The 14,479-nt window shown below is 38.0% G+C and overlaps 1 protein-coding gene across 1 annotated transcript in view; it reads right to left on the bottom strand.

Annotated features, from left to right (window-relative positions):
• LOC131033193 (uncharacterized) overlaps positions 1-11,706 on the bottom strand; it is a 33,029-nt gene extending 21,323 nt beyond the window's left edge. The window contains exon 1 of the mRNA XM_057964338.2: positions 11,481-11,706. Within this exon, the coding sequence (XP_057820321.2) occupies positions 11,481-11,599 (119 nt within the window). The 5' untranslated portion in view covers positions 11,600-11,706. The remainder of the gene's footprint in view (positions 1-11,480) is intronic.
• Positions 11,707-14,479: the final 2,773 nt, after the last annotated feature.

The following is a 14,479-nucleotide window of genomic DNA, read 5'->3' as shown; positions in this document are numbered from 1 at the left end:
ATTTTCCAGTTTGAATCTTTTATCTCACTTCACAAATGCAAGTTTCTAATTCAGTCTTCAGTTCATATTAGAACTTAATCTGCAAACATCTCTTTTCAAAACTTTCTAATTTGATTCCTAGTTCGAATCCTATCTTAAAATCTAGCTAACATCACTCAGGGAATATTCCATTTTTCAAATATGTGTCGACTTGCTTGTTTTTCTCATCTACATATCCTTAGGCGAACTTTGTTAATTTTAGGTGCCAAGTGATATGTCTTATAGGGCGGACTTAATGAATTTGATGGCTCACCACCAAGGCGGACTTCATTGAAACTCTTGCTTGCACATCACCCATAGGGCGGACTTTTAAGGCCTTGTGTCACAAGATAAGGCGGACTTTCTTTATCTCATAACTTGCTCATCACCCATAGGGCAGACTTTGAAGGCCTTGTGTCACAAAATTGGGCGGACTTTCTTTGTTCATGCTCCATTGCTTGGGCGGACTTTCCATTTCTCCTACATGGCGGACTTCATTGATCTCACAACTTGCTCATGGATGGCGGACTTTCTTTCCCTTCCCTAGTCTTTGGAGGGCGGACTTGTTCCAACTTAGGAACCATTTTACATATCTTTCAAGGCGGACTTTTGGAGTTAGGCACCTTGGGCGAACTTTTTACCTCTTGGGAACTTTGAGGGTCTCCATCAAGGCGGACTTTCATACCTTACTTTGGGCAGACTTTTGGCTTCCTAGGCACCAAGGAGGGCGTAGTTTAGGAGTTCATAGCCTTCTCCATGGGGCAGAGTTTTGGAGTCTTGTGCACCTTCACCTTGGGCGGAGTTTGAGCTGACCATGATGTTAGGAGGGCGGACTTTTTGGACTCAACTTCAAGGTGGACTTTGGAGGGTCTTGTTGATGTGTTTTTTATGCACATGCGAACACAGAATAAAATACCTAGGGTACCTTATCCTCTCTTGAGTAAAGTTTCCGAATGCTGAAGATATCGCAAAAAGGATCAATTAGAGAAACTTCAAGGTTCTGTTATGTAGGTTCTCTACTCGTGGATAAGCTTTTTGTGGTATGATGTGATTTGCTGGAATCACAAGGGGACTTACACTCGATGACCTGAACATCTAATTTGCTGGAATCATAGGTCCTATTTACTAACTGGAAGATAAACAAATGGTAAAAAATGCAGGGTTCAGGAAGTCTACTCTACTACCTAGAATGCGAGAAGATGGATGAATGACTAGGTAGAGTCCTACTGGGCTGGGTCTCACCATCAGGCTTGAACAATCTGACACCAACTCAATGCAATCTTCTAAGGGATGCTTCCAATACGTTCAAATCATACGCCATCAGACACTAATCACCATTCAAGATAATGCATGAACAATAGATGTGTAACAACTTAAGATTAAGCTCATTTTATGCCATTTGACCACGCAAGGCACTCTTACAGTCAGCAAAAGGCTAGTGGTTTGGACTAGGTGGATTCCACGTGAGTGCATTCAATAACTTCTTTCATTCAATTTAATTATCTATCATCTAAAATGAAGATTCAACAAGAGACCATGCATATTGTAAAGAAGCGACATTTTTCACCATATCTTCAATAAAAAAGGGGTTCATTTACAATCAAGGCAACAATTTCTTGCCTTCTCTTCCTACTTTACTCTAATTGCTATTCTATCAGTTGACTATTCACTATTAGCTAACTATTCACCCACTATCAACTATTGACTAACTATTCGCCTTTACAAATGAGGAGCCAGAGCTTATATAGCGCTCACAATACAATTCAATGGCTCAGATCAATTTGAGATCAATGGCCGAGATTTTACAATGAAAACCCTAATTAGGGTTTGTTACAACCAACTCAATTCTGGCCAATGAAATAATTGCATTATTTGGACACATGTCTTCTCTAGAATATTCGACCAATGGAGAACCAAGGTAGGTACATCGAAGTTTGTGTCATTTTTGAGGAGTCAGGTAAATTGAATCTGGACACGCTGAGATGGACCAATCCGACTGGAGGAGTGATGACTGGGATGCCACCTTGTCTGACACTTGTAATTTGGTAGATGTTCAATTTGATGATGTTGAGAAGCTAACTTTAATTAATTCTTCTGAAACTATCTACTTCTTCAACAGACCCCTGCTTTAACCTGCTTTGTCTTTGATGTGCAGGATGGATGGTGTACCTTTCCTTCAAATGCTGGACTGGAAGAGGTCGTCCTTGATGATGCTAGACCGGAAAAGGTCGTTCCTGACGATGCTGGACTAGAGAAGGTCATCCCTGTCCTGGCCTGATCTTCTTTCATCTGCAAAACAAACCAAACGATGATTAAGGACACATAATAAATTCATTTCAACATAGTATTTTACACCTTAAATCATCAACAAAAGATATTAAAATGAAGCTTGCTCAATATTCTCCCCAGGGACATGCCCTATAAGAATTTCGCCCTGGACCCTCTGGAAGGGTCAGGAGCGAAATTTGCATTCCTGGCCAACTTAGACCTCTTTTCAACATTACCTCACAACCAGCTCCTCGCCTGGCCCAAACAAGGTGAAAAAATAGGAGTTTTTAAAAGATTTCGCCCTAGACCCTTTGGAAGGGTCAAGAGCGAATTTTCTTGGTTAGGCCTCAATTACTCCATGTTTTGACTCCAAAATCCTCCGGAAGGTGAGCATATGCTTGTTTTAGTCCAACAAAGTCTAGGGATCCATCCTCCTAGTTTCTCACATGGGCAAATTAGGTGATAATGGGAATTTCGCCCTGGACCCTCTGGAAGGGTCAGGAGCGAAATTCCAATTTTAGGCTTGATTTTACACTTCCTCTATCTCAATTCATCTTGCAAGGCTTAAATAACCTCCCTCCAGTAATTTCATGCCTTAGGAATCAAAATCTTGTCTTGACACAAAGGGGAAATAGTGATTTTGATGAATTTCACTCTAGACCCTCTAGAAGGGTCAAGAGCGAAATTCACTTTTTGCTTGCCTATTCACACCCAATTTCACTTTCTTCACTTCACTTCATCTGGACTCCCTCACATTGAATCCACTTCCCAACTTGGCAACATTGGTTTGATCTTCACAAGGCCTAAAAAGTCAAATTTGCTCAAAAACCTAGCCAGGGACAGGACCTATCCAGAATTTCGCTCTGGACCCTTTGGAAGGGTCAGGAGCGAAATTCCAATTTTAGCTCAAAATTTGCATCTTTGGTGGTCAAAAATCTTTCCAAGGGATTCCAAATAGCTTCTTTCACTCTAGCCTAGGCCTGACTTCATTCAAAATTTGGATAAAAAGTTGGTTTTTAGGGTTTTCACTCTGGACCCTTTGGAAGGGTCAGGAGCGAAAATCTTGTTTTAGGCTTATTCCTCCATCATTTTAACTTGAATCCACCTCCCAAGGCAAGAAAACACTTCTCTCCTCTCATCCAGCCCAAGTTTGACTTGATTTTGCAAGGGAAAATAGGTGATTGGAGAATTTTCACCCTGGACCCTTTGGAAGGGTCAGGAGCGATTTTCATCATTTGGCTCAATTCCTTCAAACTTGATAATTATTGGCAATTTGAAGTCATTCCTAAGGCCTTCTTTGATCCTGATCCACACTAGATTTGGCATAAAATTAAGGGAAAAGATAGGTTTTGCACAATTTCGCCCTGGACCCTCTGGAAGGGTCAGGAGCGAATTTCCCTTTCTAGCCCAAAATCATAAGTTTTTGAGACAACAATCAATTCAAGGACAACCTCAAGGGCATCCCTCACCTTGGTCTAGGCATGGCTTGGTACAAATTTTGGAGAAAATGATGGGTTTTAGGATTTTCGCTCTGGACCCTTTGGAAGGGTTAGGAGCGAAAATCTTGTTTTAGGCTTATTCCTCCATCATTTCAACTTGAATCCACCTTAAAAGGCAAGAAAACACTTCTCCTCACCCATCCAAGCTACAAAAACCCAAGTTTGACTTGACTTTGCTAGGATTATTACGGATTTTAGGAATTTCGCTCTGGCCCCTTTGGAAGGGTCAGGAACGAATTTCCTATTTTGAGCTTGTTTTGACTACTCCACTACCTCAATCCAATATTCAAAGGCAAGAACACATTAAAGTCCTTCTAACCATGCCATAAAACTCAAGAATTTGACCATCTCCAAGAAGAAAATATGAGTTTCCAAGAATTTCGCTCTGGACCCTTTGGAAGGGTCAGGAGCGAAATTCACCCTCTTGGCTAAAATCCTTCATTTTTCAATGCTTTCAAACATTTCTAAAGGCCAAACATGTCCATTCTTCCTTTCAAGATACCTTGCAAATCAAAATTTGGTCAAACAAGGAAGGGAATGAGGTCTAAGAAGATTTTCACTCTGGACCCTTTGGAAGGGTCAGGAGCGAAAATCATGATTTGGGCTTGTTTGTTCAATTTTCAAACTTTCAATCTCATTTGGGAGCAAACATAGATCATTCTTCATCTAAGGAGCAAGGTTTCAAGCTAAAACAAGGGAGCAAATGAAGTATATAATGAATTTCGCTCTGGACCCTTTGGAAGGGTCAGGAGCGAAATTCATCTCCTAGGCAAAAACTTGATTTTCTAAAGCATCCCACTCCCTCTCAGGGCAAGAACATACTAATTCCTCCTTCATCATGCCAACGCCTAGCCAAAACAAGAAAGAAAACAAGAGATATAAGGATTTTCACTCTGGACCCTTCAGAAGGGTCAGGAGAGAAAATCATGTTTTGACCTTGATTCTTGATTTTTCAGACTCTAACCTTCCTTGGGAGGCAAACATAGACTACTTTCCTTTCATTTCCACCTTGGTCCTGACTTTGGCTAAAAGAAAAATGAGTGTTTTCAAGAATTTCGCTCTAGACCCTTTGGAAGGGTCAGGAGTGAAATTCCTAATCTTGGCCAAAATCCTTCACATCACACCCCAAAGGTCAACAAACTTGGTCATGTCAAAGAGCAAAGTGGAGAAAAATGAATTTCACTCTGGACCCTTTGGAAGGGTCAGGAGCGAAAATCATCCTTGGGCTCAAATCCTGACTTCATTTTCACATTTCCTCATTCAAACAACCGTTTTTACCTTCATTCAAGCCTAGGAATGCGTTCATTCTAGGTTTTGGTCAATGTAGAATGTCTTATGGAGAATTTCGCTCTGGACCCTTTGGAAGGGTCAGGAGCGAAATTCGCTTTGGACCCTTTGGAAGGGTCAGGAGCGAAATTTGACATTTTGGTCTCTCTATCAGGATCATTTTATGGAATATAACATTTAAGTATAATACTTTAAGTTATATTCCATATATACTGTCAGGATGTTTGAGAGTGGTTTCAGACCTCCAGGAGTTATATTGCAAAATCTAGTTTTTGGAGGATTCTTCAGTTTTCCAGACTTAGTCAAATTTCAAGATCAGGACATTCCAGACTTAGCCAAACTTCAGGATCAAGACATTCTAGACTTAGCCAAATTTCAGGATCAGGACATTCCAGACTTAGCCAAATTTCAGGGCATTTGAAGATCAAGATGACATTCCAGACTTCGTCACTCACCAACTTGACCTAGCTCGGACCTTCAAGAATGATACTCACTCACCAAGCAAGACGCAATTAGCAACAAGAGCAAAACCAGGCCCTAAGGAAGACTTTCAAAGAAACCCTAATTCTAGGGCCCCAAAGACTCACCTCGGCTCAAGCAGAGCCTGCCATCCTAGTGATCCCCCTGGCGACACTCGAAAAGCAAAGGCTAACAGACAAAACTCTAGAAACCCAGAAAAACAAACCCTAGAAAGCAAAAAGCAGGGGTCCCCATTTGCAATGGGGCGATGTGTGAATACGTCACAACAGGTCTCCATCAAGGCGGACTTTGGAGGGTCTCCATCAAGGCGGACTTTCATGCATCCTATCCATGGCGGACTTTTGTTGGACTTTTCTTGCCTCGGGCACTTGATATCTTTAGTATATACCATGAGGGTGAACTTTGTGAGTCTTAGGCACCACTCACCTTGCTTGGAGGGCGGACTTTTTAGCTTATGCTTCAAGGCGGACTTTTGAAGTTCATGACCTTGGGCGGAGTTTTGGAGTCTTGTGCACCCTCACCTTGGCGGACTTTTTGAAGTTCATGACCTTGTCTTCTTCTTGGGCGGACTTTTCTCTTCCTAGGCACCAAGGAGGGCAGAGTTTGAACTGGTTCAAGGCAAGGTAGGGCAGACTTTTCCCATCTCAGGCACCACATATCAAGGCGGACTTTGAGAGACTTAGGCACCTTCTTCATCATGGGCGGAGTTTTGATCTTTCCTGTCATAACATTCATTGATTAGCCAGACTTAGAGAAAAACTTCAAAATTTGATAATTTCACCAATTTTCGCCAGATTAGAATGATATTTTAAATCCAAGCTCGGGTAACCTATCTGAAGCGTCATGACCCCTAAAATGTAGGAAATTAGCTTTTTGGGTCAAAACTTGGAAATCTTTGATCGCGATCAATGCAAGTTGATGGTACCAGTGCAAACCCTAGGTCCCCACTTCAAAAAAGCAAAAAGCACACATCCCTAAAAATAGGGAAAACTTTCTAAAAATAGCCATACTGGGGATCGAGCTAAAAATGCCAAAAACAAAACTTCCTAAAAATAGGAAAAAGCAAAAAAAGCAAACTTTCTAAAAATAGAAAGTTGTTCAAATTCGTTCAAATCAATTGCGTTCTTCATCCTTTGGCCTTTCTAGGCACTTTGACGATGTCTGGACTCTGCTATCACTTGTCTTCCAAAAACTGACTTCCAATCCTTAGGACTCAAACCATTCAAAACTTGATAGAACCGAGCAGAACTGAAGCGGAAGGCCACGGGGCACTAACAAAAACCCTAGAAAGCAGGAAAGGAGAGGGTCCCCATCATCAATGGGGTGATGCGTGAAAAAGGTCACAACAATTACTTATCTCAGAGATGAACTGATCTAAATTCCTTGTTCTTGTTTGACGCCTTCTGCTAAATGGATTTCTGCCTTGTATGGTCCTCAAGGGAGGATGATGATCTACAATTCTTACCTCTTCCCAAGAGAGGTGTCTTCTCCAAACTAACCGCTGCCTCCTCAAGGCTAATCGCATGCCCCTTCATTAGCATTGTGGCTGATGTGCTTAAGGATTGGTTAAGGAATAAAGATCGTTGATTGTGGAGTCTTTGGTTTGCAGCAAAGGGAAGAGTATTGTGCAAGATTAATTCCTTAGATTGGGCTTCATGGTTATTGAAATTGTGAGGTCTTATTAATAAGACAATTTGCTGGGTAACAGTAATAATATATCTATATCAAAGTCTGATCTTAGTTTATCAGATCTGTCTTCCCAGCCTAACTTCTTCTTTAATTCTCTTCCTTGCTAAGTGCAGGTATATATACATACATAGGCATTATATACATGGATTTCTGATCTTATTCCATCTGCTATTTCTGCTTTCAACTGATCTGCTCTGCTTCTACAATAGAAGGGGATCCCTTTTTCTTGATTCCCCCACACAACTTGTTTAAATAGCTTTCAAAACACTCCTTCACCCAAAGGAGGTGACCTTTCTAAAAGGGTTGGCCTTGTTTAATAGATTTAATTTTATTTAATTTTATTCTTCCCAAAGGTAGCGCTCCACATAGGCAGGTCGGCCAGCTTCAAGCGGTCGACCCATTTAGGATTAAATGTAAATTTATTTATTTTGAGTCGGCCCTATCACTTTAGATGCCCAACATTATTACTTACCAATTCCTGAGTCGGCCCTATCATATATTTATTTTGTTTCCTAAATTCTATTTGTTAAAGATGTGATTAGTTTGTCTAAGTCTGGCAGGGGCATGACACAATCAAGGGTTTTTGTACTACAATATGAGAGAACGATAAAATATTATGAAGACAAAGATGAGCTACACATACCATTACCTCTTCACTTCTAGTAATTAGACTATGTTCAAAAATTAAATCCTAATAAAGTAGACATATAATATGAAGTAGAAACAACGAGCTAAAATATAGACCATTCACTTGTCATTGCAGTAAAATACTCTGTTTGTATAGAGGCCACACAAATATAAAATAGATTTAACATTTTTTATCTCATTAATTTAAATTGAAAGATCCTTGTGATGTGCACATTGAAAATTTTATTTAACATTCGACATAGATAAGAAGTAGGCAGAAAATGCCCGTTAATGGGCGTGGCTGGGTTTAATCTGGCTTTTCTTCTCAAGCTAAGGAAATTTGGTAGTGACCTTCGGAGGGGTGGTAGAAGATTAACTTTGATGGTGCATCTAAAGGGAATACTGGACCATCCGATGCGAGATTCATTGTCCGAGATTGGAAAGGGGTTATGGTGGCTTTGGGAGCTCAAAAACTTGACACAGGTGCTAAGAATGTTAATGTAGCTCTAGCTGCATTGATTGCAGTCAGATTTTGTAGGAAGGTAGGTGTTAGAAGGTTGCATTTGGAGGGGGATTCTCTTATCATCATTCAGGCAATAATGAGTGGAACAATTGAGGCATGGCATCTATAGAATTCAATTCTTAGTATTGTGAAAGAGTTAAATAACTTTGAAGAATTTAAAGTTAGTCATGTTAGAAGGTAAGGAAATGTGGAGGCAGACATTCTTTCTAAATGGGCATTAACCTTTAATGAGATAGGTGAATTGAGATTTGAAGAGCTTCGGCATATAAGTATTGAGGAGTTTTAAAAAAATTTAGAAAATACCAGAGATTGTGTAATCTTTGTTTGGTACACTTCAAGAACAAGCAATGAAGATGTGTCGTCTAGTTTGGCGGCGGTTAATTATGTCGTGCAGGTTCATTAATGAAGGAGGGAGAGCCAAGAGGAGCCGAATTAAATGGCAGGTCATTTCCTTTTTTCATTGTTCGATGTTCATTCTAAAACGGCAGTGGAAAGTGTGGCGAAGAGTGTTTGAAACGTTTTGCAGGTTTGGTGGCTCTGTACAGGTTTGAAGGTGGTTTTTGTGCGCGAGGTGGTGAAATGGAGGCGAATTTCACCTTGCGAACTCGAAAGCAATTATGCCCCTTCTACGGGGATTTAACTATGAAGAGAGTGCGGAGCTTTTTCAGATTTTGGGATGAACATCTTGCACCATGCATTTACCTCATTGTGGGTAAGGCTTTTGACAGGATAAAGCACCGATATAAAACAAGGATGGACATTTGTTCTTTGATAATGGCGTGGGATCTAGAGGTTGGTGAAGACACTGGAACAGTGTGTTGGGTAATGGAGGCTCTAGTTCCAAATGAGATCTGGGTGAAATGGAGACATTTCTGGAATGGGTGGTACCAGGGGAGGGATTCGATATTGGTGAAGGTGTGGAACAAGAAGGGCAAGGAATTAAGGCAGTGACAATCCCGTTCGTGAGATGTATGCAAGAACAATGTAAATTTCATCGCAGTGCAGAGGCGCGGAATGGATGGGATGCCTTGAAGCTCCTAGTGCAGATCAACGAACTGGATGCAATAATTGAAAGAGCTAAGGTCATGGCAGAGAGTGCAGGGAGGAGGGTTTTGCGTCCGAGGAAGTCGAGAGCGTGTTCCAGGTCGGGTGGCGAAGCAAGTTCTTCAAAGAAGTGATAGTGTTGTTTGGTGTATGTAGATGTTTTTGAATTCCAGTGCTTTTTGCCAATGGTGTCTTTGTCAATTCTTTTAGTAATCCTGTTATGGCCGTTATACTGTTTGGTCGGGGGTTTAATTTTGTTATGAATTATGTAGTTTGCAATGTAAACCATGTCGTTTACGGATAGTTGGATCGAATGGGGATGAATCCCGTAGTTAATTTTGGTTGTTTTGGTTTGATGAAATCTGGACTTTAGACTTTGTATATCTTTTTGAATATTAATAAAATCATATTATTACCAAGCAAAAAAAAAGTAGGCAGAAAATTAAACCATGTGTGACAGTGTATTGATAGTATTGACAAAAATCCAAGCATCTGAATATAAGTATAATTAAACCATGATAACATAGACACAAATTATGAAGTATGAGCAATGAGCGAAGATATAGCCTTTGAATATAGACCATTCACTTGTCATAACATTAAAATACTATCTCTTTAGATGGAAGCCCAACCAAAATAAGATAGATTTAACATTTTTTATCTTGTTAATTTAAATTGAAAGATCCTTGTAATTTCAATGTTGAAAATTTTATTTAACAATTTATTTATCTATTTGTATGCGCTGGTTGAATTTTATTTAACAATTTATATGGTGTAAAGTTATAGAATGTATGTGCATCAGTGTTAACTACCTCTGGCTCAAATGCACTGCTTCCCAACTCCCTACAAATTTGCAACTAGTTGTGCCTTCTATGCATGTCCCGACCACTTCCTGTTTATAGTTGTGCCCTAAAAATATTGTACAACTGTGTTATTCATAAAATATTTCGTCCTTTCACAAGTTTTGAGGGTTTCACGAGTTGGCAGGAGATTGATTAAGGTTTTAGATGAAATTTGATTGCGATTTATATGAAAAAGATAAGATCTTGGGAAAAAAATTGACTATAAGAAAGATTTGCGAAAAATCGAATATTATCGGGATTATTTTGAGATTTTTACTTCTCTGATACGAACATAAATGAAAAAAATCTATAATTTACAATTCAAGAGATAAACTCTCACCTTTGTTTCCTCTCTACATCTATATTGTAATGGAATGCCTGTAATTTTTTTTAATAGCATGTTTTTACTTCTTTTTTTTCATTTTTCTACGTCTTTTGGAAATTCAATTTTCCCGATTAAATCCCAAATTTTTAAAATAATTTTGATTTTTGGGTTCGCTGACTTTTCCTCCAAAAGATTTTTGCTGCTATGTATAAGATAACTCAGTTCATTACTCAACTGCAAGATAATATCTGCAACAGAGGATACGCACTGGTCAAGTAGCCCCCGGGACTCAGAGATAGCAGTTTGTTACTGCAGAGACCACCCGCCTTACAAATGGCAAAAGTACAGTAGTATCACCTCCGCAGACCTGGTAAAATCTCATTTTCAAGTCCCACTCGCTAAAATAAAGTATCTCATTGACTAATAACCCTAATGGGCAAGTAGTGAGCTTCCGAATTAAACCAAGCTCATTTATCCTAAAAATAACCCACAATAAACGCAGCCCATATGCTTGCCCAAGATTTTTCTTCGAAAAAAATCGATCAGTTGGTAATCTCCTTAAATAAGCTATAGGATTTCAGTTTCTGAGCCTTCGAAAATAAGCTTTAAAATTCCAGCTGATAAAAAATGCCTCCTAGGAACTAAATTCTCTTTCAGAAACCTCTCCCTCGAAGATCTTTCAAGGCTTTAGAAAATTTAAAGCAAAACTTCTGGTTTGATTGCACTTTTGTCATGTAATAAGCAGGCAGGCCATTGTCCGGTGTACGAGACAAAATTCCATACAAAACCCCAACACAGAAAGTTTCCTCTGAAATTTTGTGAAAAATAAAGCATGTCATGTGTTTGTAAAAGTTAACTGGAGAAAACGGCTTGAATACCTGGAAACAAGAGAACAATGAATGAGGTCAATGCAATCGAGCTGGCAAAAGACTCGTCTGATAACTTCTGTTGAAAGGTTAAGTGCCACGCATCTCCCATGCTCTTCGGTCTCCCTCATTTCACAACCCTTCAATCATATTTGTTGTTTAAACACACTTCTCGATAGGTAGGAAATTTGCATTTAGCTTAGTGGAGGCGGCTTGAGTAATAGGCCTGGAATTTGATGGTCTACCCTTTTTCCAATTTTAGATCTTATATTACAATTTTAAAATTTACAAGATCAGATTGATAGACCTATTAGAAAAAAAAAATTGTCTTTTCAGACTATAGTAATGTATTCACCTATTGATGTTTTCACCTAGTTTAATTAATTCTAATAGCACGCATGAAGAATTAAAATCTTTTTTTTTTTAATATATTTTTTATATTTATTAAATTTATACAATTTTCTTTTAATTCTATTTATATTGGTCAATTGTGGTGTATAGTCATATTGCAATGACCTCAGCTTTCAATTGCTCTCTCCAATTTTTTATGCATTTCTATAATATTATTGGAATTATATTAATATTTAGACAATTGTAATGTTGTTCTCCAATATTACTAATTCACGCAAAAAAGCCAAACACGGAAAATATTATAATGTCTACAATACTCTCTTGAAATGTGACTTGTAAAATTTATACTAATGCAACACAATTGGTGTACTACATTTATTGAGAGTGGTGATTTCATAGCAATGCTACCAATTGTTTTTAGATGTGCATTGCATAAAGTAAAGTGTTCTATTTGAAATATTGGTACAAAGGGAGAAGCCAAACACCAAAGATGAGATGTCTTATAATATCTCTAGTCATGTTTTGAAAGGTGCCATGAAAAGTTTATACTAATGCACATTGAAAGATAACTATTTTTGTCTAATGCAATTAAATTTGAATAGATAGATTTGACATAAAGAAAGATGCATTATTCATTCAAATCTATTCTTTTTTACTATTTGTACAAATAATGTGAATTGGTCAACCATTTCAAACACACAATCAAATAGTAATTTTGTTGTCCAATTAGAAGATTTATTTTTATTCTCAAGACTCAATGTTCCATTCAATTATTTAAATCACTTTTGTTGCTACTATTTAAGTCACTTTGGTGCATTATTGTGATAATCGATACAATAGTTTAAATTCTCTTGCTACATTATTGTGATTGAGACATCTTTTTCCAGAATGAGTCGTGTGAGCAAATCAATCAGGACGTTTTATTTCCTATGTAGTAGGAAGGTGAGCATAACAAACCCTATTTTAATCTTCTTATATTTTCATTGTGTTAGTATTTGTATTCTAGTTATATGGTAGAATGTGTTGAACAACAATAAACCCTAGTTTTATCCTATATTATTTTTATTGTGTTGAAATTTGTGTTTTGCTTATATGCTAGAATGGGATTTTTGTTTTGTTTTTTATAGAGTGTTTTGTGTTGTTACAAGTTTCAATACCTTATCATGTCTCTTGATGATTTGAATATGAGACTTTGTTATGAATCTGATGTCATGGAAATGGGGACAAGGCAACAACAAAGTTCAATGTTAATAAGTTAGTTTCAACCATAAAAACAAAACAAAGAACTTAAAACCATTCCAAACATATCAAAAGAGATTTCAAAAAGCATGAAAGAAGTTTAACAAAATAAAAGAAAGGAGAAGAGCCTCCCTAAGATGCTTCCATGATGCCTTTTGATGCTTCTCCCTTGTTTCTCCCCTCTCCAAGTCCCAAATGAGTGTAGCTCTTAGGTTTTAGCACTAGCCATGGATGCCATATGGAGATTCAAGACGGTTGAATATGATAAGCAAATGCTATGCAAGTGTAGACAGTGATGCTATGAAAAAACTCTATGCTAATACCTGTATAACAACAATAATCTAATGCTTCCTCCTTTGCTTTGAGGAGAAGGGTTCTATTTATAGAAGAAATGGGGAAATGAAGGGTTGAGATTGAATAATCTCGACAAGGGTCAGGATTGAAAGATATTCAATCCATGTGAGACTTTCAATCCAATCCCATGTTGACAAGTGTCACCATGAGGAGGCTTGAGAGGAGAGATAAGGAGCATTAAATGCTTGAGGGGACATGAAGGTTACCCTAGCCAAAGAAATAAATGCTTTGAAGAGACACATGGGTTACATGAGAGTTAAGTTAGGGGTCAAAGTCCTTAACCATGGGTGCAAGTGGAATTAACCATTAATGGTCATGTAAGAGTCATAAGTGGTTTGGAAGACTTTAGAGGTTAACCATTTGAAGACTTAAAGCCTTAAATGTCTTTCAAAGACTTTGAGGGCTTTGAGAAGTGACTCCAAGTTGCTTAGGAATGTGACAGTATTTAGGGGATTGATTAGGCTAATTAGGAAGGGGTTAGAAGAATCTAGAAGGGATTTAGGCATGCAAGTGGATTTTGTAGGAGAATGCAAGTGGGAGGAATTTTAGGATTTTCAATTGAAATAAAATCATTCATTTCAATTAAATGGTGTAATTTGCATTTGGGTAAATATTCAAATAAATATTAATTTATTTAAATGAGAAAAAAGAAGATAAAGCATTAAATGCTTGAAGACTTTGAGGGAAACCATTAAAGGCTTAAGAAGACTCTAGAAGGAAGCCACTAAGTTTGAAGACTTTAAGGGAAACCATTAAAGTCTTAAGAAGACTTTAAGGGAAGCCATTAAGTTTGAAGACTTTAAGGGAAACCATTAATGGTTTCAAGTGGGTGAGGATAAATAGGATTTTAAATAAATAATTTATTTAAAATAATTGTGCAACTTGCATTTGTAGGAAAATGCAAGTGGGTGGAGGATAAAGGTGATTTAAATAAATGATTTATTTAAAATAGTTGTGCAACTTGCATTTGTAGGAAAATACAAGTGGGTAGAGGATAAAGGTGATTTAAATAAATGTTAATTTATTTAAATGTGAGAGGTGGAATTTTGGGGGAATTTAAATAAATA

This window comes from Cryptomeria japonica, chromosome 6, assembly GCF_030272615.1.
Source record: "Cryptomeria japonica chromosome 6, Sugi_1.0, whole genome shotgun sequence".
Classification (NCBI taxonomy): Eukaryota; Viridiplantae; Streptophyta; class Pinopsida; order Cupressales; family Cupressaceae; genus Cryptomeria; species Cryptomeria japonica.
The sequence above is the reverse complement of the archived record's forward strand: the minus strand, read 5'-3'. Positions and strand labels throughout refer to the sequence as shown.